The sequence below is a fragment of the Apodemus sylvaticus genome, chromosome 18 (genome assembly GCF_947179515.1).
Source record: "Apodemus sylvaticus chromosome 18, mApoSyl1.1, whole genome shotgun sequence".
NCBI classification, from domain to species: Eukaryota; Metazoa; Chordata; class Mammalia; order Rodentia; family Muridae; genus Apodemus; species Apodemus sylvaticus.
In genome coordinates, this window is record NC_067489.1 from 43,274,439 (window position 1) to 43,297,688 (window position 23,250).

Here is a 23,250-nt window from a genome sequence, read left to right on the forward strand (position 1 = left end):
GAGCATGAGTCTTCTTTATTCAAAACATCTGAGCCTAAGCTAAGAAGGCTCATGGCTGGGGTGACTTACAGGCTAGACGTGAGTGACAGGCAAAATGTGTGCAAACCCAGGTATTTGTATCTGGAAATCCTAACCTCAATGTAACAGTACTAGAGATACTATGAAGTGGAACCTTTAAGGGGAAATTGAGCTGGATGGGGTTTGTGGATGGGGGTATCATACTGAGACAGTGTCCCTGGAAAAAAAGTGGAAGAGAACAGAGCTAAAGGTACAAGGTACAGCAAAACGAAGCCATTTGTCAACATGGAGGGGGTACCTCAGCAGACACAAGATCTACCAGCACTTTGAACTTGGACTCTCAGGCTGCAGAAAACAGGGGCATTTGGTGTTTTGTTACGCTCCCTGCCAATGGCGGTTTGGTCACCGCCAACCCAAATGGATTGAGACAGATTGCAGAGGGGAATCTTTACTGGTACACATTGGTAGTCTGCAGTGACCAGGACTTGGTTTGATGTGTGACCTCTCCATGCAGTCTGAGCTTTCCGGTAGCGCACTGGCTTGGGACTTGGGGGCGGGGTTTTATGACTAACAAGGCAGCAGCTGCATGGTGTGGTGTTTTCTGACCTGGCCTCAGAAGCTACACAGTATCATTTTAACCTGTGAGAGATGAGTCACACATCCATGCCAGTGCAAAGCGAGGGACGCGCATGCCATCCCTTGAAATGAAGACAGTCAACTAATATGCAATGGCTTTGTGACAGACACCTGACACCCATCACCAGAGCATACATAGCTTCAAGATAACTTAAGCCTGACTCTAGACTTACATTCACAGCTGATTGCCATTATGACTATTAAAAAAATACAGGATATAATTATAAGCACTTCGGAGAATTGAGACACAGTTCTCAGCATCTAATATGTACTATCTTACAAATCCCACAATGGATCAAAACTATTAGTACTACTATTTGATAATATTTTTTTACAATTATTACAGATGGCATATAATAGTTGTATGTATTTACTGGAGACTGTAATATATGCATGTGTTCAACATATAATGGTCAGAAAGAAGTAGCTGACATATTGTCCAACAGTCATTATTTGCTTTGGAAACACCAGAACTCCTTCATATAAGTAGCTACCCGACTGGATCATTGAATGCTAATCCTTCTTTCTTTCTCTCTGTTTCTTTGCTTCTTTGTTTCTTTGTTTGGCTTTTCTCTTTTTTTAACCCAATCACCACCTCCGTTCTCCACCCCATCTTCTGGTAGTCACTTGTCTGTTCTCTACTTCCATGAGGTCAGCCTATATAGTTTCCACATCTGAGTGGGGGCATGTAGAGATTGCCTTCTTATCCATACCATCGAGGTTTTCAAACCGATGTTAAACAACGCACATTGAGATGGACCAAGAAATACAATAGAGCTATTTTAAGACCCAAGCAATCTGTTTCCAAATCTTAGCGTTTTAATGGGGAAACTACCTGGCACGGATCTCCCACAGGCATTCCAAAATCAGTACCCTCAAAATAGAGGTTTAATCTACCATTTCCAATTAAAGTAAAAGCAATACCTTACTGTATTTCTTACATATTCTCTCCTGATGAAAACTTCTACCATTCACATAAAGTTCAAACCTCTCCAAATCTCTATGTGAAATCCATTCCCAGGCTATGTCAGTAGACTCCTTAAGGACTCCCATGCTCTTCCACTGTTTCCCATTCTGGGAACCTCACAAAGGTCTTCCCCAGGCAGACTGTATTAAGTCTCATCTGGATTCCTGCTTCCTATTCCCTTCTATGAAGATGCAGGTATAAAAACTGATCGTTATGACCATTGGCTAAAACTCTGACGGAATAAACTAAAAAATGTTAGTGTGCCATACAAAATTCCCTCTGATGTGGCCTCTGGAGACCCTGACACCTGTGCCTTGCCCCTCATGTTTGTCAACCTCTAGCTATGATAAACTACTTGTGCCTTCCTAACTTAGGATTTTTGCCTTCCCACATACACACTGTTTTCTCTCCTAATCCTGTCCCAATTCAGTGACCTGAGAAACCATTATTTGTAAAACAGACAGCTAGGCAGATGTTGGCAGGAAGGAGAAGGCTGTTAAGCATGCTCACGCCTTCTGAGACTGAGTAGACTGACAGAATCAGGGCGTCAGATGTCTGGCAATCAGGGAAATCATTCTATATCCTGGTAGCATTGCCTCTTGATGGTTAAAATACCCCTTTGTGACTCAGTAACAACAGTTAGATGCTTCCCACCATATCAGAAATTCTGATACTAGGGCACTTTCATGATGACTAGCTCTGTTCATCAAAGAACATCTTGACGAGCAGAAAAGAAAAAAAAATCACAGGGACATCTTAGCATGGGATGAATGTTGTAGCCAAAGGGATGCACTTAATGATGACATCAGAAGAAAGAAGGAACCATAGAAAACCATGCTCTTTAAAATCTACACTGCAGAACTCAATGGGCCAGTATCACCTTTCAAGTTAGCCCCATTCCTCTTTCTCTGGAATATTTTGTTTTGATTGTCACTAAATAAACTTCTGCTTAAATTTACCATGTCTCTTGGCTCAATTATTCCCTTGGGGGAAAAAAATGACAAGAGCTTAGGAGAATTCTGGCATCAGGTACAAGCAGCAATCCTAGGACTCAGGAGTCTGAGGCAAAGGGTTGCAAATTTGGGGCCAGGCTGGACTCTACAGTGAATGCTGGGCCAGCCAGATACATGTTTCAAAAAACTAAAAGACCCAAAAGAATAAGGTTTCTCCCAGTAGCCTATATCCAACCTTACAAACCTATATCCAACCTTACAAACCTTTCTTGACATCTTTCCCAAGCACAGTTGATTATGCCGCTGTTACTCCATCACGCTGTGGCAATAGTGGCACAAAAGACGTGGGAAAAACATCAGCTCTCTGTTGGATGTAAGGCTCACTCCATGAGAGAGAACTCATGCCTAACACTACTTGGATGGCTGAGAACTTGAGACTAGCTAGATCATTGATCCGGGTAAATGTAATACTACAGTTCTGCTAAAAGTACATAGCAACAGAATAACTCCTAACAACATTCTCCTATTCTCATAGATCGGCGCCTTGCTTAACCATCATCAGAAGCCTCCTTGTTCAGTATATGGGAACAAATATGGAGACACACAACTAAACAATCTGCAGAGTGAGAGATGTTGGAACGCTCAGTCCCATGTAAGATGTCTCCATGAAATCCCTCCCCTCAGGGCTCATGGATCTATGCAAAGGAGGAAATATTGTAAAAGTCAGTGAGAAAGGAAGCCAGCAGCACATAAAAATTCACGGAGACTGTGGCAGCGTGCACAGGTCTAAGCCAGATAGGACCCGAGCACTGAGAGGGGAAGCAGACATGAGCTCCCATCCCTTAGAAGCTATCTCCTATTGACAACCATTGGGAAAGAAAAAAATAGCTTTCTCCAACAGAGTTTCACTGGGTGTACAAACTACACTTAAGGACAAGCCCCATGCCCAGCCGTAGATGGCTAACACAAAACAAATTCAGGGTATTTTTAAGGGTTTTTTGTTTCATAATACTTTTTAAAGTCCTTTTGCTTACATATTATGTTTTCAAATTTTGGTTGTTTTGTGGGATGTTTGTGTGTGTGTGTGTGTGTGTGTGTGTGAGAGAGAGAGAGAGAGAGAGAGAGAGAGAGAGAGAGAGAGGCAGGGGAGACAGACAGACACAGACACAGAGACAAAGAGACAGAGACAGAGACAGAAACAGAGTGTTTTTTCCTTTGGTTATTTTTTTTCTGTTTGTTCTGTTACGGTTTGTTGGTCTGTTTGTTTAGCTGTTTGTTTTCTAGTGAAAGAAAGGGCATATGGGTTGGATTTGGGTGGTAGGGAGTTGGGGAGGATCTGGGAGGAGTTGGGAGAAAGGAAAACAGCTACCAGAATATACTGCATGAAAAAATATTTTCAATAAAAATTAAAATTATAAATAAAATATACAAATATGCTGTTCTGCGGTCTCCTTTAAGAAAGAAGAAAATGTAAAATGAGCATGTGAAAATTAATAAGTCGTATGCAGCTTTGACCTTGTCGGTCATCTCTGGGCACCCTCCTGCTGACCTCAGAGACACTAGGTAGAGGGAGGCTGCCCCGTTCAGGTTTCTCTTTTCCTATTCTGTAAAACCTTAGAAATGCATTGGGTAGTATATGAATGTTGAATAAATTTTGCCTGTATCAACATGACTGCTTTTTAAAAAAAATGTTTAGTGTGGGGGTGTGTGTGCACACACACCCACACATGCTCACAACTGGGTGTGTGCACCTATGTATGTACACAGAGACTGGAAGACATTGTTGTGTGTCCTCCTCTGTCATTCTCTGTCTGTTTCAGTGAGGTGTCTCCCTAAACTTTGGGATGGTGTCTACAGGGATAAGTTCAGTACCAACAAGCTCAAGCAATAGATCCTCTTTTTCCTGCCCACCTTGGAGCTCCGGTTGGAGGAATTTGCCAAGTGCCCAGCTTGTTAAGTGGATGGTAGGATACGAACTCCACTCCTCATAGCTGCACAGCAAATGCTTCTATCTGCCCGCCGTCTCTCATGTCAGATCACAACTCACTAAACTGTGTGTGGTAACCTCATATGGGCTTCATGAAATGAAAGGTGCCAATCACCAAAACAGGCAACACTAGAAGGCCCCAAATTAATTCAAAATCAAACAAGTAATGAGTCTGAAGTGTCTCTGCAAGGGCTGGCCCATGCATGCTACACCTCCTGGGTTCTAGTTTGGGCTCTAAACACACATGTGCACTTTGCGCTGCATGTGCCGTCATGCCAGGCAACACTAGTAAAGCCTGCCTGAGCCTGGTGTTTTTACTCTACACAGACTTCCTGCTTTTAGGGAAGCATACTGGTTTATACAGAAAACAAACGCTTGTAGTGTTTTTCTATCACCATTCTTATTCTGTCTCTATAAAACAGGGCTCTGCTGGTCCCTTTCCAAAGGAGAAAAAAAAGGGAATGAAAAAGAATGAGAGACCATGCAACCAGGTCTTAGGATATTTGATTTGAAAATTGTGGTTTGAGTCACAGACCCAAATGATACAAAAAAATCACTAAAGAATTTTTTTTGGCTTGAAATTAGCACAGAATTTTCAAAACTTTCTGACATGGCCCTAAACATGTTTGCATCATTCAATCCTACATGTTTATGGGAAGTGAAGTTCTAAGCATTCACAATTATAAATAGTGTTCAACCCTGGAGAATAGAAAGCTAGTCTGTGTACGAAACATTCAGGCAGATTTTAAATGTTTATGTAAAAATAAACAAGCAGCCCTATCTCATTAATATATAAACTTGCTTTGCTACAAGAATAAGAATTCTTCAAGTAGATTTATGATTTAGTGTTATTAATTTTTGACTTATATACTTATATTGTATATGTGTACATATGATACATGTATCTATGGGTACCATTAATTATTAAATCCACTCTATGCTTCTAGCAGGTGTACAGTTCTCCTCTACATCTACCCAAATATTTTGGATTCATGAATGAAAAGACACACATGCAACCTTTATATTTTAACATATTTTAACTAGCTCAATGGCTGGGCCACTCCTGAACCTGCATGTGGCTAACACCTCCCCTTCAATATTGCTGAATTAATACTTACTAAATCGATACTTGATCTTTGCTGCCCTGGGCCCTGCTGGGCAGCCCTCGGGGGCTGCTTCCCCCTTCGCACCTACATTTCGCTGTCTCTCCCTCCAGTACCTTCCCAGTGTGGCCTGTCTCTTACACCCTTCTCACGGCAGAACCCCTGCATTTCTTGCTCATGAAACCCAAAAGTCCTGCCTCTGTCTCCCTGCCCAGCCATTATTAGCCAATGACAACTTTATTTCCCAATCAGAGCCAACTGGGGTCAGAGACCCTCAGTGTAGATGTGCAGGTTCCCGTGTGATTTTGGGAGCTGAATTAACACAAATAGCATTAGAACCAATCCCCACTACATATGTATGTGTGGTATATGTATGTATGTGTATGTATGTATGTATGTATGTATGTATATTCAGGTTCATATCAAATTTCCTGAATAAAAATGAGTCATTAATGGAAAAAGTTGAAGAAGCTCTGATTTAATGGCACCAAATTTTTGGTACAATGATTGAAATTAGATAGATAGATAGATAGATAGATAGACAGACAGATAGATAGATAGTATAGCCAACCTGACCTATAAGCCAATTCATGAGACAGGTTTAAATAATTGGTGGTGCTAGTGACACATCAAATAACATCTCATCCTTTTTGCAACAGTTATGTGTGTGTGCAAACATCTGTGTGTATGTGACTGTGCATGCATGTATATGTAGTCACACACACCTATTGGAGAGGGGTGTATACAACAACCTAGCCGGTGACTGATAGAGGAAATGCATTCTGCAATCGTACATTCATCCGAAGTGGACAAAATCAACAGGATATGTTATGCTTATTTTGCTGATAATTCAACATAGGTGGGACACTGGAAAATACCTGGTACTAGAAAAAATGGCCTTTCTATCCCCTAAGACCTGGACAGCCCAGCACCGTGGGTGGAGTGAAGCCATTCCAACCCTGCACTTTCCCAGACTGATTCATTCCATTTACAGATTCTTGAATCTCTTTTATCTTTCCTCCAAGCACATCTGAACAGAACGGTCCATTGCACAGCTCTGCTCGGCTGGGCCAGGATGGCCTTGTGCTATTGCACAATAAATCCAAGACCCTCTTCCTCCTCCTCGGGTTTTAGGCATGTCCTACTTCTCTTTCCGCATCCTTGCCTCTCTTCTTAGGAATCAGAGCATCCTGGCCCATAGTACCAGATAGGCTTGGTTCTATACTACATCTAAACCAGGACGCTACCCAGACACCACTGACCTCTCCTCTGGTACCGTGCAGACGTTGGAGTCGGGCCAGCCTGGATTGTTTATTTTACGTCTACCGTCTACCATTTGTTGGCTATGGGATCCTATGTGAGCTCTTCCAATTCAGGGAAGCTGTCCCCTAGGCTGAGCAATGACACTGGCCAAAGCACGATGCTGGACTGATGCGAAAGCGCAAAGACACAGGTAAAGCCATCATCACCACGCCCGGACCACAGAGGTGACCGACAGAGTCATCTCTTTGGTGACTTACCGCCGCTTCCGCTTTCCCAGACTGATTCATTCCATTTATAGGTTCTTGAATCTCCTTTTTCTTTTCTCCAAGTACATCCGAACAGAATACTCCATTGCACGCTATCCGCTCTGGGTCCCGTTCTTTCCACTCCCACAGACACCTTCATTTTGGCTGCAGCACCCAGACGGAGTTCCGTCTGGGTCATCCTGACCCTTGCCTATATGTATCAAACGGCCGTGTCCAACATGCAGAGCCTCAGCGGCATGCTGCCCCCGCGGCTGGGAGAGTTATGAATGTAGCCCAAGCTTAAAACACAAACTTAGCAAGTGGTGAGATACTGAGTAAGCAGGGCATGAGGTGGGTAATTCCGAGCATAAACTTCACAGATAACGAAGTCATTTCTATAGCACAAAGTCAGACACAACTGATTAGGGACATATATTTTAATTGTAGAAATACTTTTTTTTTTTAATGCTGTGCGGGGTGCTGCACAGAAACATTTCATTTTATTGCCACCAAATCCTGCCAATACTCCTACAAATATAATAATTACTCCTGTTTTACAGCTGAAAGAAATGAAGACTTTAACTTGCCCGAAGCTAGATACTAAGAGAGCATATTAACGCGCTCAAAACTGCGAAATTCCTAAGTGCCTGGATGTGCTTGGGTTTTATTTTAATTAAAAGCATGGAGGCTGTGGTGTGATTGCTTTTAACTTCCCAGTAACGTGTACTGCTGAGCAAGTAGACGATAAACAGGAGGACAGGTGTTTCTTCAGGGACTGATGGAAGCTGTAACCCGAAGCCTCCTTGGGCGGGGAAGAGGTCTGGGCGACTGCACCCAGCTGGGAGCTCCTCGGGCCAGGCACTGTCTCTCACTTCCAAAGTTGGAGCTCTCCTTGGTGGGAGGGGGCGGGGAGGAGGGGAGTCCAGTGACGTCACTCCGCAGCAGGGATAAAACTCCCGGACAGCATTTCCCAGCTTAGGTCGCAGCCCCAGGAGCTAAGTGGGTTGTCCGGTTCCGAGACTAACGCTTTGCAGAGCCACCCGTCGCTGGACCCACTCGCAGGAAGGCACCATGCCTCAGAACGTAGTTATCCCTGGCCCTGCGCCCTGGGGCTTCAGACTCTCTGGGGGCATAGACTTCAACCAGCCTTTGGTCATCACCAGGGTAGGTGTTTTCCATTCTGATTTTTTTGCTACAGGTCACCTGGCATCCGAGAGTGGCCCTGGAGTTAAAAGAGAGTAACCAAGAAGCCCAGGAGGGAGGCAGGATGGTGCACTGGCGGGGTCTGAGCTTCTGGCTCCCTGTTGGACTTCAGCAAAAGGCTGGAGGATGCAAAGAAGTTTTGAGATTTAACCAAGGCAGTGCACAAACTCTGCATCCCTTTTCCTCCGTCCCCAGCCACATTTGCCAGACAGGTCAACTGGCAGTGCGGATTCCTGGGCTCAGAGGAGGGCTCCAGAGCTGAGGGGTGCTTTTGGCTTTCCCCAACCCCATTTCCTTTCATATCAAACAGATAATGGGGGAGCAAGAAAAAGGTATGACTCTCACAGTCTTTTGGTGGCGCTAAACTTGTCATCTGAGCAGTTTTCTTGCCTGGATGAGAACTCTAGCAGGGTACTGTTCTCAGGGCACAGCTTGGACGGCCCAAGTTGGAACCTCTCATATCAGCCAGGCAGGGAAAATATTACTAATGTGTATTCATTCCTCTGTTTCCAGGCATTTTGGATAAATATTTTCCAAAGCTGGGAACTTGGCTGAGGAAGCATTACCTATAATTCAAACTACAAAGACAACCTGGGCAATAGTTTACCTGATAGAGAGCAACCACTCAGTCTAATAACTTTAAAAAATGAGACTTTAGTAGCAAAGACCAAACCGCCTTATTCCAGGGTATCTAAAGCAGAATACAACAAGAAGGGGGCTGTAAAAATGAAACCCGGGGCTCCTTTTCTGTCAACGAATTTCTAAAATAATTGTAAAGCATCTAGTTGATAACTTCCTCAACTTTTAAAGGAAATTGTTTCAGGTACTCATGCAAGCCATTCTCAAGGTGAAGGCACAAACTTTTAAATATTATAATTTTATGTTCTAAACGTTATGCTTCTTACTGCTAGTGCTATATCTTATGAATACATGCTTTCTAACCTGATCAATCACAGATTAACAGGGCAATGTTCACACATTAATATTATTTGTGAAGCCCTATGCTCTTTTAAAAAATCCAAAACATGTGTCGGAGGATTGCACACAATGGCTCGTTTCAAGCTTTGTTTTACTTTTTTCAAAAACATGTAAACACATCTGACATGTGTTTTTATATGAGACATTAAAACATACCCCCAGAAATGCTCTTAAGTAAATTAAGCAGAAAATGCTTCCATGATGTGGGCCAAGCAATTCCTTTTATAGATTCACCAAAGAAAACAATTTCTACTGTCTCTAAGAAATATGCTTAGTTTATAAGGTTCCTCTTGCTCATATTAAGTAACAGAAGCTCTTGAATCTTAACAAAGAATAAATCATATTTAAATTAAATCTGAAAGAATGAATTATGTCATAAAGACCCTTAAAAATTTATAAAAGAATTATCTTACCATTACTCTGTAACATATCTGTCTAATGAATCATATGTTTGAAACTTGGGATTGTTGACACTAAAAGCAAGATTTATCTTAATGCAATCTTGCATCTGCATTCAGACCACAAAGACCATCGGTAAATATATTCGATGTCATGACATTTTTATTTGAAGAACCATTCTATCTTAGATTTTTAACTCATAGCTAATGTGTGTCACTACTGTGGGCACTTGATTCAATACTAAACCAGATGTTATTTATTGAAAGTACACCTTTTCGACTGTTTAACTTCTAGGGAACAGATAACACTAAGTTGTTCCGCCCCAACTATCCCCAAAGCCATGCATATCAGGAATTCTTGTTAAATCAATGCAAGCCCGCTCACTTGGGCTTTTATGCCCTCGTGGATTCTTATTAAGAATATGTTCATAATAATTACAGAGACACGAGAAGTCATTTGGATAAAAACCTCAGAGTTATCAGTTAAAAGTATCTGCTGCTGCTAGGCAGGCATTCTATTTTGTAATTTTAATATTATTCTATTCAATCTACACATGAGAAAAATGTCCCTTGCTGTCCCCAGTGATACCCAATGTGTCAGTGGCTGTTCTTCATGCTGCTGTCTTTATTCAAGATGTCATAACTCCCTGCCCAGAAGCCTGCCTATGGTCTCCAAGACACCCTGCATATTCTTACCATCCGCCTTTGAAAAGTACAAGGGGCGGTTGATTCTTCCCATGAAACATCCTTCAGTGACATCACTAGCTTCTAGAGAACAGAAGATGGGTTCTTCTGCGTGGCTTTTTACTCTCTGCTGACTTCTTTTCTTTTCTGCCTCTGCTCTTCCACTTCTCACTCCATACAAGGACAGTGATGCCACAGCTCCGGACTGTTTATGATCTCCTTGGCATGGCTGTGCTTCTGATGCACATCACCTTCTCCCAGAATTCTTCTCTCCAGCCCTAACCCATGGCCCACGCTGCCTATGAAAACCTAGTCCTCCTCTGATCCTATAATCATGGTCATTTCATCTGTCGCACAATCATACATAGCTGTCTGCCTATCCTCACCTATTATCTTGTCTACAGCCAAGATACTTAAGCATATCCCACTATCCTGTCACTTGTTCCTCGAGGGCAGGAACCTTTCACGTCGGAAACTGTTCAATACATAGCAGTGTCTGGTAATCATGTATGTTATAAAATAAACACAATTATAATATACATGACTAAGTTGCTCACCTTGTACATAACTTTATTGCCATAAATAGGTTGATTGTGCTCTCAAAATACTCACACCACATTAAAGTCACTGTTTGGTTAAGTTCTTAAGGACACAAAAAACCAAAATGCTATACTTACTGTTAAACGAAGCTCCATCTATGAGAGGTATTTTCTTAAGCCGTTTATGTTTGGTTTTGTCCTACAAGTTAGATTGTACATACCTTTCCTGTCTGGTGCTGTATAAATTCAGACTATGGAGGGCTCTCAGTTTATGACCCTGCCCTTATAATAGTTTGAAAGTGACACCTTCAATTCAGACCATTCTTAAGAGTTTTCACCTCTGCCTGGGCTAGCAACTGACAGTGTGCTCTGCTGCCTTGATGCTGGACAGTGGTAAAAGGCCACAGTTAGTGCCAATCACATGGTCAGCAGAGCACCCGTGGGCCTCAACAGTGTATTGCATTGCTCTATAATAGGATGTGCAGCAAGTTTGATGGATTCAATTTTGGTAAAATTTAAGGTGTCTTCAGCTGCATAAAGAAGTTGCAGTTGCTTGGGATAGAACCTCATCCTAAGTCAAGGAACTTGTGCATAGTAAGGACCTGCTCCTTAGGTGACAATGGCGCTGCAGCCAGAGCTTGTGGGACAGCTGCTGGTGGGTAGGGTCTGAGCCAAGGCTGCTGAAGCCTGGCCTCAAATCCAAAGAACTGAAAATAATGGCTCACAAAGACTTGCAAAAGTAGCAAGATGGCTTTATGCTGAGTACAGCTCGGGAGAGGGAGACACTGTCAGAGCTGACAAGGAGCCTTATGAGTGGGAATACTCAAGGGACCTGATCATTGGGCAGGGTCTTCTTATGGAATTTAGAAGAGGAAGGAGTTGGTTACCATGAGTTGTATAGTATTGATTGATTAGGTTGATTGATAGACTAGGAAATGTACTTAGATTAAGGTTGTACACGCCATTCCCACAATGCAGCTGCTTTTAGTTATATGCATAACCAAATACACATAGACATAAGATAGTAAATAGGAAATTCTCCTAAGAGTTTGCTAGAGGGATCTAAGGTTGTTAAATACACTGTTAGGAATGAGGGTATGTGTAGTCTGCAGGCGAAGAAACTAGGCTACCAGATTCATTATTACTAGAGGAGCATATATATCCGAAATCAGGGTTCCAGGCTGCTGAACTGTATCTTGTGTTCTCCTGCTTTAAGGCAACACATGTTACCCACTCCATCTACCAAAGCTGCAGTTCACAAAGTTACCACAAAGAGTTTCTGTCCCATAACTGTTCACAAACCCACTAATTAGTGAAATAAAGTTTAGTATAATTTGAAGAAACGCATGCACACACACATCAAAAGGAAGGAAAATAAACCACCAGACCCAAGATTTTCTAGACAACCCCTGCGCTATATTTTGTGTAATATAAAAATGTAGGTTTGGGGCGCTTGGTTTAAGAGAGAGTGTTACATTACAGTTCAAGTCTGAAGTGCCGCCCTCTGCACTGTGTTTCGAATGCTCAGTCTTTAGGAATGCTGAAGGCTAAGGAGTTTTCAGGAAGTGGGCTGGCTGATGGAGGTAGGTTCGAGAGTCTAGGTTTGAGGTCTGAGGTTCCAGCCTAGGTAGCGTCTATAGGTGTGTTAGATATCCTGTCACATAATGACACAAACTCATAGGCAATGCATATGTCAAACACTGTATTCATAGAACAATATTTGAGGCTCACATTTCTACATGAGCTTTTGTTTTGGAGTGTGTTGTTTGTTTGTTTGTTTGTTTGGTTGGTTGGTTGGTTGGTTGGTTGGTTGGTTGGTTAGTTGGTTTTTTGTTTAGGGGTGGTTGTGTTTTTTTGTCTTGTTTTAATTTGTAAGTCAAGAAGAAGATCCTGAGGGTTCTTCTGGAGGTTTCTTGACCAACCAGGAAGTGGGTTTACTCTCACAGAAGACACAAATAGTTGACATTTGTAAAATTCCAATATGAATGCAGCACAAACTCAGGTGCTGAGTCTGTACTGAGGCCAGTAAGTCTTTCTCCTTTTATCCCTGTTTCCTTCAGCTCAGGGAACATCAGGGTCGGTGTGGCTGAGCTAAACCTGAGAACCAACTCAGACCATGCCAGTGCAGTGCATTCTCAATGATTGCCTCTCTCTCTCTCTCTCTCTCTCTCTCTCTCTCTCTCTCTCTCCCTCTCTCTCTGTGTGTGTGTGTGAGAGAGAGAGAGAGAGAGTGTATGTGTGTGTGTGTCTGTCTCTCTCTTGTTTCTCTATCATCTTTCTGTGTGTGTGTGTCTGTCTCTTTGTCTCTGTCTCTCTTTGTCTCTGTCTCTTTGTCTCTGTCTTTCTTTGTCTCTGTCTCTCTTTGTCTCTCTGTCTCTCTGTCTCTGACTCTGTCTCTCTCTCTCTCTCTCTCTCTCTCTCTCTCTCTCTCTCTCTCACACACACACACACACACACACACATCTGTTACTTCAATCTAAACTTCATTTGAAATTTGAAAGTTTAGAATGGGATGCTCACAATTTTGTCCTAGGATAAAACAAGGGCAGACAGCAGAAAAATGGATGCAAATACAAGCCTGTGTGATTTTGTGCTAGCAATGACGGTGTCAACAGAGAGGGACTGGTTCATATGTTTATAATATTGATTGCAAAATATCCTGTTACATGAAAGGCACCGAGGAAGAATGATTACAATGTAGATGTGCCTCTCCCTTCTGAGAAGTACACATGTCATGGAAGAAGGATCATGTATGAACATGAACTACCATGACAAACTGGTCCAAAATTTTACAAGCAAAGTATGGTGTGAGATAGCAGGAGGCACAGGGGTGGGGAGGTTACCCACGAGAAAGCTGTGAGACAACTTCAATAGGAAGAGCCTGTGAGACAACTTCAATAGGAATCTCAGATTTTTCGTGGGATAAATAAACACATGTGAGTATCTTACAATTTCTGAGCATCAATTTTCTCACGTTAACTGTTACTGTAAGATAACAGTTACTGTTTTTGCAAGATAAAAAAGCCCCAATAATAATAGTATCATGACAGTAAAGTCATTGTTTTGAGCCCAGACTATACATTAGAATCTTGCAGATGTCTTTGAAAACACCTATGTTCAGGGTCATGAGGACATCTTGTGTAAATGATGTGAGAGTGTCACCCTAAAAAGTTCCATAGTACCCAGACCCTGGAGGGAGTTATATGCCTGGCAAGGCTTTCGAAGTTCATTTGGTATGGAAAGAGGGACAACTGAACAGGTTAACCTGAAGAGCCAAAATCACCTAAGGTAACTACAAATAACACAGCTCCTGGGTCCTTTCCTATTGATCCTGAGTCTTGATTCCAGACATCTGATATAGGACATCCTTATGGCCCACAAGGACCCCAGGAGGTTCTTATAACAGGGAAGTCTGAAATCACGATGCTGAGTGATTGACCACAGGACTATCTATGGCCAGTTATCTCTCTGGTAACTTTAATAGTTAAGTTATTAATGGCCACAAATGTAAAATAATTCATTTTAAAGCCCCATGCTTCATCTCTCCTCTCTGTTCTCTCAAGTGGAGAGAGCACAGTAATAAAAATCTGTGGTCACACAATAAAAATCCAAAGTAATCATACAATAGTAGAACATTAAAATAGAGCGGCAGCATAGAATAGTGAATTCTTATACCTCAGTGAATGGTTTAACTTACAAAAACAAAGTCACATCAGTGGGTATTTTAGTCATCAGTCATTCTAATCATTGGCCTTGCTGAACTAGAAAACTAGGGAGGCTTGACAGCATTGTATACCTCCTTCTCTCTATATATCCCTTTTGTGTCTGACCCATCCATCTGTGGAGGATTAAAAGCAGTAAGGACCATGCTGAAAGCCAAGTCAGAAGTGGGTCCTCACCATCCTTATAGCATTCCCTAGTTGACTTCTTTCTGTTTCCCTTTCTGTTGCTATGACACAACACCCTGACCAAAAGCAATGCAGAGAAAAGGGGGTTTGCTTCAGCTTACCATTCCAGGTCACAGTTATCACTGAAGGAAGAGACAGGGAACCCAAGGCTGGCCTTTTCACAGCCAAGACATACAGTAGGAACTACATCGGAAGCTGTTTGCCGGCTGGGAAGCTTGTCCTGGTTTTCCTATTTGTCTCAGGACTACCTGCCTAGGGATGATACTGCTGATAATGGCTGGGCCTTCCTACAGCAATCATCAGTTAAGACAATCCCCTACAGACATGGCCACAGGCCCGTCTAGGCAATCCCTCCGTTGAGGTTTTCCTTTCAGATGATCCTACTCTGTGTCAAAATGACAGTTAAAGCTACCCAGACCAGCTTCTGAAATGCTTGGTGACACGGTCTTGTAGCTGCTCTCAGCTCAGCAGGAAGCCATGGGTTACTTGGATCTCTGTTTTGTAAAAACAGAACAGCCCTTTCTGCTCAGCCTATCATAGAGCATTGCTGGGAAAAAAAGGTGAAAACAGTTTTTTAAATGTAGCATTTTGTAGAAAGATAAGATGAAATCATTAACTTTCCGATTTATTGTTAATAAAAATTAGTACCTTCTAATATCTAAAATATTTAATTTTGATATTTGAAATCTGCTCAATATATAGAGTCAATATTACTTGTTCAACATTTAAGGTCTGATGTCTGCTTAAAATGTGTATGGGCATTTTAACCCACTCAGTAGTTCAGTGCACAAGCACACATACAAACACACACACACACATATACACAAACACACACACACACACAGAGAGAGAGAGAGAGAGCTCTATTTTTCATTCATCATAACCAAAGTTAAAACAGAAAACAGAGTTAAACACTTCCAGATCAGGATTGAGTGTTCTACAACTTGAGTTCCTTCAACTGTATTATTAAAACTAAGAGGGGCTTTACAAACAGACACACTAAGCCTCATTTAATGTTTTAACCCAAAGGAAGCATTCTGACCTTAGAAGCTTAAAAATAGAAAGTACTGCCCTGGGTTTTCTATATTGAAAGAATATTAAACAATTAGGATTCCTTTTAGCCCTACCAGGACCACCGGGGATGGAAACTGTTCTAACAGTCCTGACCCAGGAGAACTTCTAAACAAAAATCGCTAAGAAGTGGCTCCCAAAGGCTAAGATATAATAAGCCCAGTTTCCTCACCAAGCTTCTATCAACTGTTCCTGCTAGAAAATCTTCATGACACACAAACTAACCAAACGCAATAAACAACCTAGCGATACTTCTGCAGACCTGGACACATGAGAACTTAACTAGTTTTTGAAGATTTTATTTATCTGGGTGAACTTGACTCTCTCTAGGGCCTCATAATGGAACAAAATAAGCAAATTAAAAACAGTGAATTGACTATTAAAGCTTGAGTAATGTATTAGGAACACTAGGGCTTATTCTTGGAGCAATTTGGGGTTTAAAATAAGACTCATGAGTAAACAATTTCTAGTTTCCAAATATAAATATGGTAAGTTCACAATAATAAACATAAACTGAGCTGGGATAATGACTCAGTAGAAAGAGCACTTGCTACGTCAGCATAGGAATCTAAGTTCAGATCCCCAGCCCCCTAATAATAATTCCGGTATGGCTGGACCTGTAACCCAATCACTGTGAAGTTGTGGAAACAAGGGGCTTCTACTCAGCAGCCAGCCTAGCAGGAAAATGAGGAGTTACAAGTTCAGTAAGAGATCCTGTCTCAAAGTAAATGTCATAGTTAGGGTTTTCCTGCTGTGAACAGACACTGTGATCAAAGCAGCTCTTATAAGAACAACATTTAACTGGGGCTGGATTACAGGTCCAGAGGTTCAAGTTCATCATCATCAAAGTGGGAACATGGCAGCATCCAGGCAGGCATGGTTCAGGAGGAGCTGAGAGGTCTACATCTTCATCTGAAGGCTGCTAGCAGAATACTGGCTTCCTGGCAGCTAGGATGAGGGTCTTAAAGCCCACATCCACAGTGACACACCCACTCCAACGGGGTCACATCTACTCCAACAGGGCTACACCTTCTAATAGTGGCCTTCCCTCAGCTGAATATATACAAACCATCACAAGTAAATAAGAAAATGATAACATAGGACACTTAAAGTCCTCCTTTGTACTAAGAGCACACATGCAAACGCATGTTATTGTACCTGTGAGCATGTGTACAGGAGAGAGAGAGAGAGAGGGAGATCACATATATACAACACACACATACATAATCTTTGAGTACTGCTTTTCCTTCATAAGCCCTAGTTTAAATGACTTTTCAATTCACCCTTCAGTTTTTCATTTACTGAATTTAAACACTGGGAAATACACGGGAAACATTAGAAATACAGATAATCCTTGACCTATGATGGGGTTCTATCCTAATAACACCATCAAAAGTTGAGACTATTGAAGTTGAATATGTATAATGCATCTTGATAGATTTAACATGCCCAACACTGTAGCTTACAAGTACAGTACACTCACAGAATGTTGTCTAGCCTGAACTTCTACAAGTGTTAGCAAGTGTCCTACTGCAAATCACCAGCTAAGCAAAAGACCAAACTACAGTGCCCAAAGTATGGTTCACCATGAACTTATATACCTTTTGAACCATAGTAAAGTTGCTAATTGCCAGTCAAATCAGCATGAGTCAGGGACCCTCCAGCACATGAGCTGAGAAGGCAGTAATACAAATGTAACTAAGCAAATACGAAATTAAAAGTAGTCATCATGAAGGAAATAAACAAGATATAAAGATAAAAAGGTTGAGGGACTTGAAAAAAGACACCAACTTTAGGGGATTTTCTAAAATGCATTATTTGTACTAAAACGTAAAGGATAAGAAAGAGCCACCAGAGCCGGACGTGGTGGTGCACGCCTTTAATCCCAGCACTTGGGAGGCAGAGGCAGGCGTATTTCTGAGTTCGAGGCCAGCCTGGTCTACAGAGTGAGCTCCAGGACAGTCAGGGCTACACAGAGAAACCCTGTCTTGAAAAACCAAAGGGAAAAAAAAAGAGCCACCAGGTGAGGAGCATTTCATATAGAAATAGCTATGCATGTAAAACCTTAAGGAGGTACAAGAGTGCTCTGTTTGAGGAACTTAAAGGAAATCAGAGGAGCCATTGTGTATAATATAAATGAGCACAGGAATGGGGTCAGATGTCTGGACAGTTAGCTAGAGAGATATCCATGTGAGTACAGACAGAAAAATGGGAGAAACATTCACCCAGAAAAATAACCTTTCATTTTTAACTGGATATTCAGTTTACTAATATTCTACATTTTCTATTTTTTTCTTTTTTTTTTTTTTTTTTTTTTTTTTTTTTTTTTTTTTTTTTTGGTTTTTCGAGACAGGGTTTCTCTGTCTAGCCCTGGCTGTCTGGAACTCACTCTGTAGATCAGGCTGGCCTCGAACTCAGAAATCCACCTGCCTCTGCCTCCCAGAGTGCTGGGATTACAGTCGTGCGCCACCACCGCCCGGCTTACATTTTCTATTTTTAAGCATTAAAAATACAGTAACATATTCTCCTATATCCTAACGTATGATTCCTTTCATTTTTCCACTTCTAAAAATTTCATACACATTCTGATAGAAAAAAATTGAATCTCTTTTTTCCTCTATTTTGAAAAATCTCTTATTTTTAAGTAACATGTTTAGACCATTTGTATTTAATGTAGTTACTGATCAGATTTAATTAAAACCTATTATCTTATTAGATGTTTTCTATTTATTCCACCTGCTCTTCATTCATAGAGAAGATAATACGATTGAATACAAACTTCCTCTGTGTGTCACTGGTTCCCAGTGTTTCTTTACATTCATGTTAACTTACACCAAGCCATTAGCAATGTATTGTTTTACCTGATTATTATGTTGGCCAAGGCTTCCTCCCTGCTCTGTCACAGGGATGACCACGAGTAGGTCTCTATCTTTCCTTGAAATTTCTGGTTTTCTTCCCAATGACTTCAGTTCTCTAGAATGCCATAAATGTTTATATTGTCAGGCTTCTTTTGGTCAGTTCAAGAGTGACCCTTTCCCCAGATTCCTAGACTTAGAGACACTCTTGTCCTAGTTTAAGCTGTTTTAACTGGGTGGCTTTTCAACAACAAAAGTTGGTACTTACAGTTCTAAAAACTAGAAATCTAAGTGAGGGTACTAACATGGTTGGGTCCTCTTCCAGATTTCAGATGACCAACTTCTTGTGTCTCTAAAGAGATGGCAGAAAAACATCAGAGCTATTTTGGAGACTATTTGTAAGAGTTCTAGTCTTAAGCCATGACTGACTTTCTCAAGGGCTTCTTCTTCAAAAGTCATCACTTTGAAAATCGGTCAATATATGGAAAAAAAAGCACAGATACATTATTGTTATAAGAGTGAGGACAGTGTCCATTATGAATAACATCTTCTGTTCTAGGAGTAGTAAACTCCTTAAAAGTAATTTTGAACCTTAAGGAATAGAGATAATGTGGTATAATAGAACTGGGATAAGGTTCAAAGAGATACCATTGTGACCAGAATTGTATGTTTACATATATCATGTCCATAAAAGTAGACATTAAAATTTAAATATATATCGTCATGATACCTATTCCAAAAAAAGATTTAGACCCATATTTTCATTTTATATTCATTTTACCTCTGTAGATATATTAAATATATTTTTGACTTTTCATGTTAAAACAATAACAACAACCAAAAAAAGAATAAGATTACAATTTATATTTTTGTGGGTTTGGGTATACTTATACTTATTTCTTAGTGCACACATACACCAAACAATTTATCTTAAGCCACAGATTTACAAAAACAAATATTTGCATATGTATAAATAAAAAAGAAAGGAAGGAAGGAAGAAAGAAAGAAACAAACAAACAAACAAAGAAAAGATGGAAAAATGGTCAAGATATGAACTTGGGGGAGTTTAAATATCTAACCCATGCTGCTCACCTCATGATAATGTTAAAACGAAAACTTACCAAGCTGCTTAAGTAGGTTCAATTCAAGTACCAAAGTTGCCAAAATGTTAAAAAAAAAAAAAAAAAAAAAAAAAAAAAAAAAAAAAAAAACTCTATTTCAAAATAGAAATTTCTGGCTAACAAAAAAAGCTTTTTTTTTTAAAATTATTTATTTATTTAGAAATCTTGCTTTTTTTCTTTTTTCTTTTTTTTAATTTGATATATTCTTTATTTACATTTCAAATGATTTCCCCTTTCCTTGATTCCCCCTCCCCGAAATTCCCATAAGCCCTCTTCCCTCCCCCTGCTCCCCAATAGACCCCTTCCTGCTTCCCTGTCCTGGTACTCCCCTACACTGCTGCATTGAGCCTCACCACGACCAGGGCCCTCTCCTTCCTTCTTCTTGGGCATCATTTGTTATGTGAATTGTGTCTTGGGTATTCCGCGCTTCTGGGCTAATATCTGCTTACCAGTGACTACATACCATGTGTGTTCTTCTGTGATTAGGTCACTTCACTCAGGGTGACATTCTCCAGTTCCACCTACTTGCCTAAGAATTTCATGAATTCATGGTTTTTAATAGCTGAGTAGTATTCCATAGTGTAAACATACCACATTTTCTGTATCCATCCCTCTGTTGAGGGACATCATTGGCTTCTTTCCAGCTTCTGGCTATTATAAATAGGGCTGCTATGAACATAGTACAGCATATGTTCTTATTACTTGCTGGGGAGTCCTCTAGGTATATTCCCAGGAGTGGTATAGCAGGGTCCTCCGGAAGTGTCATGCCCAGTTTTCTGAGGAACCACCAGACTGATTTCCAGAGTGGTTGTACCAGCTTGCAACCCCACCAGCCTTGGAGGAGTGTTCCTCTTTCTCCACATCCTTGCCAGCACCTGTTTTCTCCTGAGTTCAAAAAAAGCTTTAAAATTATTTGGTTTTGACAGAGAAAATATTCATGGATGTAGTTATATGAAATATTTAAAAACAGCAAGAGATAAATTGGTGCTTTCAATATGACTAGTATGAAAGTTATTTAACATAATATAATAGCACTAATACAATCAAGCAACTGGGAGTTCTTTTAAAAATAGGTTTAAGATTTGGCAACAAGGGAAACACTGAAAAATTTGCCAGGATAACATACAACTACTAATTATAAAACTCAAGAAACTGCTGGGATATTGAATTTTAAGTGGTATCTTGGTTTTTCCCAGATCACTCCCGGAAGCAAGGCAGCAGCTGCCAACCTGTGTCCCGGAGATGTCATCCTGGCTATTGATGGCTTTGGTACGGAGTCCATGACTCACGCTGATGCACAGGACAGGATTAAAGCAGCGTCTTACCAGTTGTGTCTCAAGATTGACAGGTGTGCCTCAGCTAATTGGGTCAAAACTTGATCTGTTTTTCTGGAGAGCCTGAAGTGGTGCTCTAATCGGTCTCATCTGCCTTGTGAGAAATGTCAGAGGGCTAGAACTCTGATGTTGTTTCTCCTGCATTTGCCACTTCATTCTTGTAATCACTGTAATTGATTTATTGACTTATGAACCATTTAAAAAAATCTTTGGGGCTGGAGAGATGGCTCAGCGGTTAAGAGCACTGACTGACTGCTCTTCCAGAGGTCCTGAGTTCAATTCCTAGCAACCACATGGTGGCTCACAACCAGCTGTAATGGGATCTGACGCCCTCTTCTGATGTGTCTGAAGACAGCTACAGTGTACTCATATACATTAAATAAGTACATTAATTAATTAATTAATTAGTTAATTAATTAAAAATTCTCTTTGAAATGTCAAAAGTAAAATTTTGCAGAGGAATGGCTTCTTCATATAGTATCCCAGGGACTTGACAATGAAAATAATTACAGCCGTGAGAACACAAGAATGACCAGCTGATGACCCAGTCCATATCAATGATCTGTGATATGGAATAGGATTGAAAGATTGTGAAGACTTGCCCTAAGGCGACCATGTTAAATTGCTTGTTAATATCCTCTCAGCCGTTTTGTACAGGTTCATATCCAAAGACTGTTCTTCACACTACACAGTGTGAAGAATACCTGTGCATACATTAAAAGTATGCAGACATTTCTAAACCACCTCCTAAAACAAGAATTTGAACCCAGCTTGTTATGACAGACTTGGCACGAAGCTGAAAGTCGTGGAGTAGTAACTGGTTATGGTGGTCGCTTGCTGGTGGTTGTCACGTTGCTTTTGCACTCAGCAACCACAGGTACAGAAGACCGAACCCATCAGACATCCATAAGCCCCATGAAGAAAAATATTCTTTTCTATCTGTGCCTGTGCTTCTGAGCCACAGATGCGTGAGAAGGGCAGGACAAACCACAGCTCTGGGATGCCAGGCACACAGCCACGTGGCCAATCTCTCCCTGGCTCCTGTGGTGCCCTTGGTAGGATAGGAGAGAAGAGAGACTCGGAAAGCTTGCCTCCCGATGTCTTCGTGCCTCTAAACCTCCTCCTTCGGTTGTTCTCACACACACTGGAGCTGTGCTTTCTCCAGAAACCACGCCAATGAACTCCAAGTGGTCTTTCTGCGTTCTCAGGTTCTCAAAAGGACACGAATGATGTAAGACTAACTAGATGAGGATGTTCAGAATAATAAATGATAAATTCTTCGGGCTTTGGTGAAGGTTGCTAATATCTTTCATAAACATAATGGGAAATAATATATATAGTTTATATATATTATATTATATATTATAATATATATATTTTTAAAAGAAGTGCCATTCGGATTTAGAGTTTGCAAACTTTATTTGCAGGGCGGAAACTCGCTTATGGTCTCCACAGGTGTCTGAAGATGGAAAAGCACATCCCTTCAAAATCAACTTAGAAGCTGAACCACAGGTATGAAGTTAAGAGGAAGTGATGTCACATCACAGATTCTGTTCAGGATGGGGTAACTCCTCTCCGGCACGGGTTGGGGAAGAAGTGTCAAATCCAAAAAATCAGAACAAGTCACCTGTGAAGCTGTGATTGGTCTCCTCTCTGTGAGATTAATTTATATGATTCATGTGTTCTTACGTCCAGGGAGAAACAAGAGAGTGTCCCTAGGCAAATGTCTCTTTAAAGTTCACGTGTTTTCTCTGCTGGATGCCTTAGTGTCTGTAGTCCAGAACTTAGGAGATGGAGGCAGATTGTTGAAAGGTCAGTGCTAGTCCAGAATAGACAGAAAGTTCCAGGCCAGCCAGAGCTCCATATTGAGGCCATGCCATACAAAAAAATCATGGAGAAAAATATACATTCTTATTTGGAACAATATAATTAATACATAATTTGCATGGAGTCCACTTTATTATTATTATTATTATTATTATTATTA

At 41.0% G+C, this 23,250-nt stretch overlaps 1 protein-coding gene across 2 annotated transcripts in view; it reads left to right on the top strand.

The window, feature by feature from the left end:
* The first annotated feature begins 8,139 nt into the window (after positions 1–8,139).
* The window catches only part of Pdlim3 (PDZ and LIM domain 3), a 34,226-nt gene continuing 19,115 nt past the window's right edge, over positions 8,140–23,250 (top strand). Inside the window, exons 1-3 of one of the 2 annotated variants that reach the window (XM_052162645.1) lie at positions 8,140–8,336; positions 21,126–21,277; positions 22,691–22,775. In XM_052162645.1, the coding sequence (XP_052018605.1) occupies positions 8,244–8,336; positions 21,126–21,277; positions 22,691–22,775 (330 nt within the window). In that variant the 5' untranslated portion in view covers positions 8,140–8,243. The remainder of the gene's footprint in view (positions 8,337–21,125; positions 21,278–22,690; positions 22,776–23,250) is intronic. The other variant, XM_052162644.1, reaches the window with a different exon arrangement.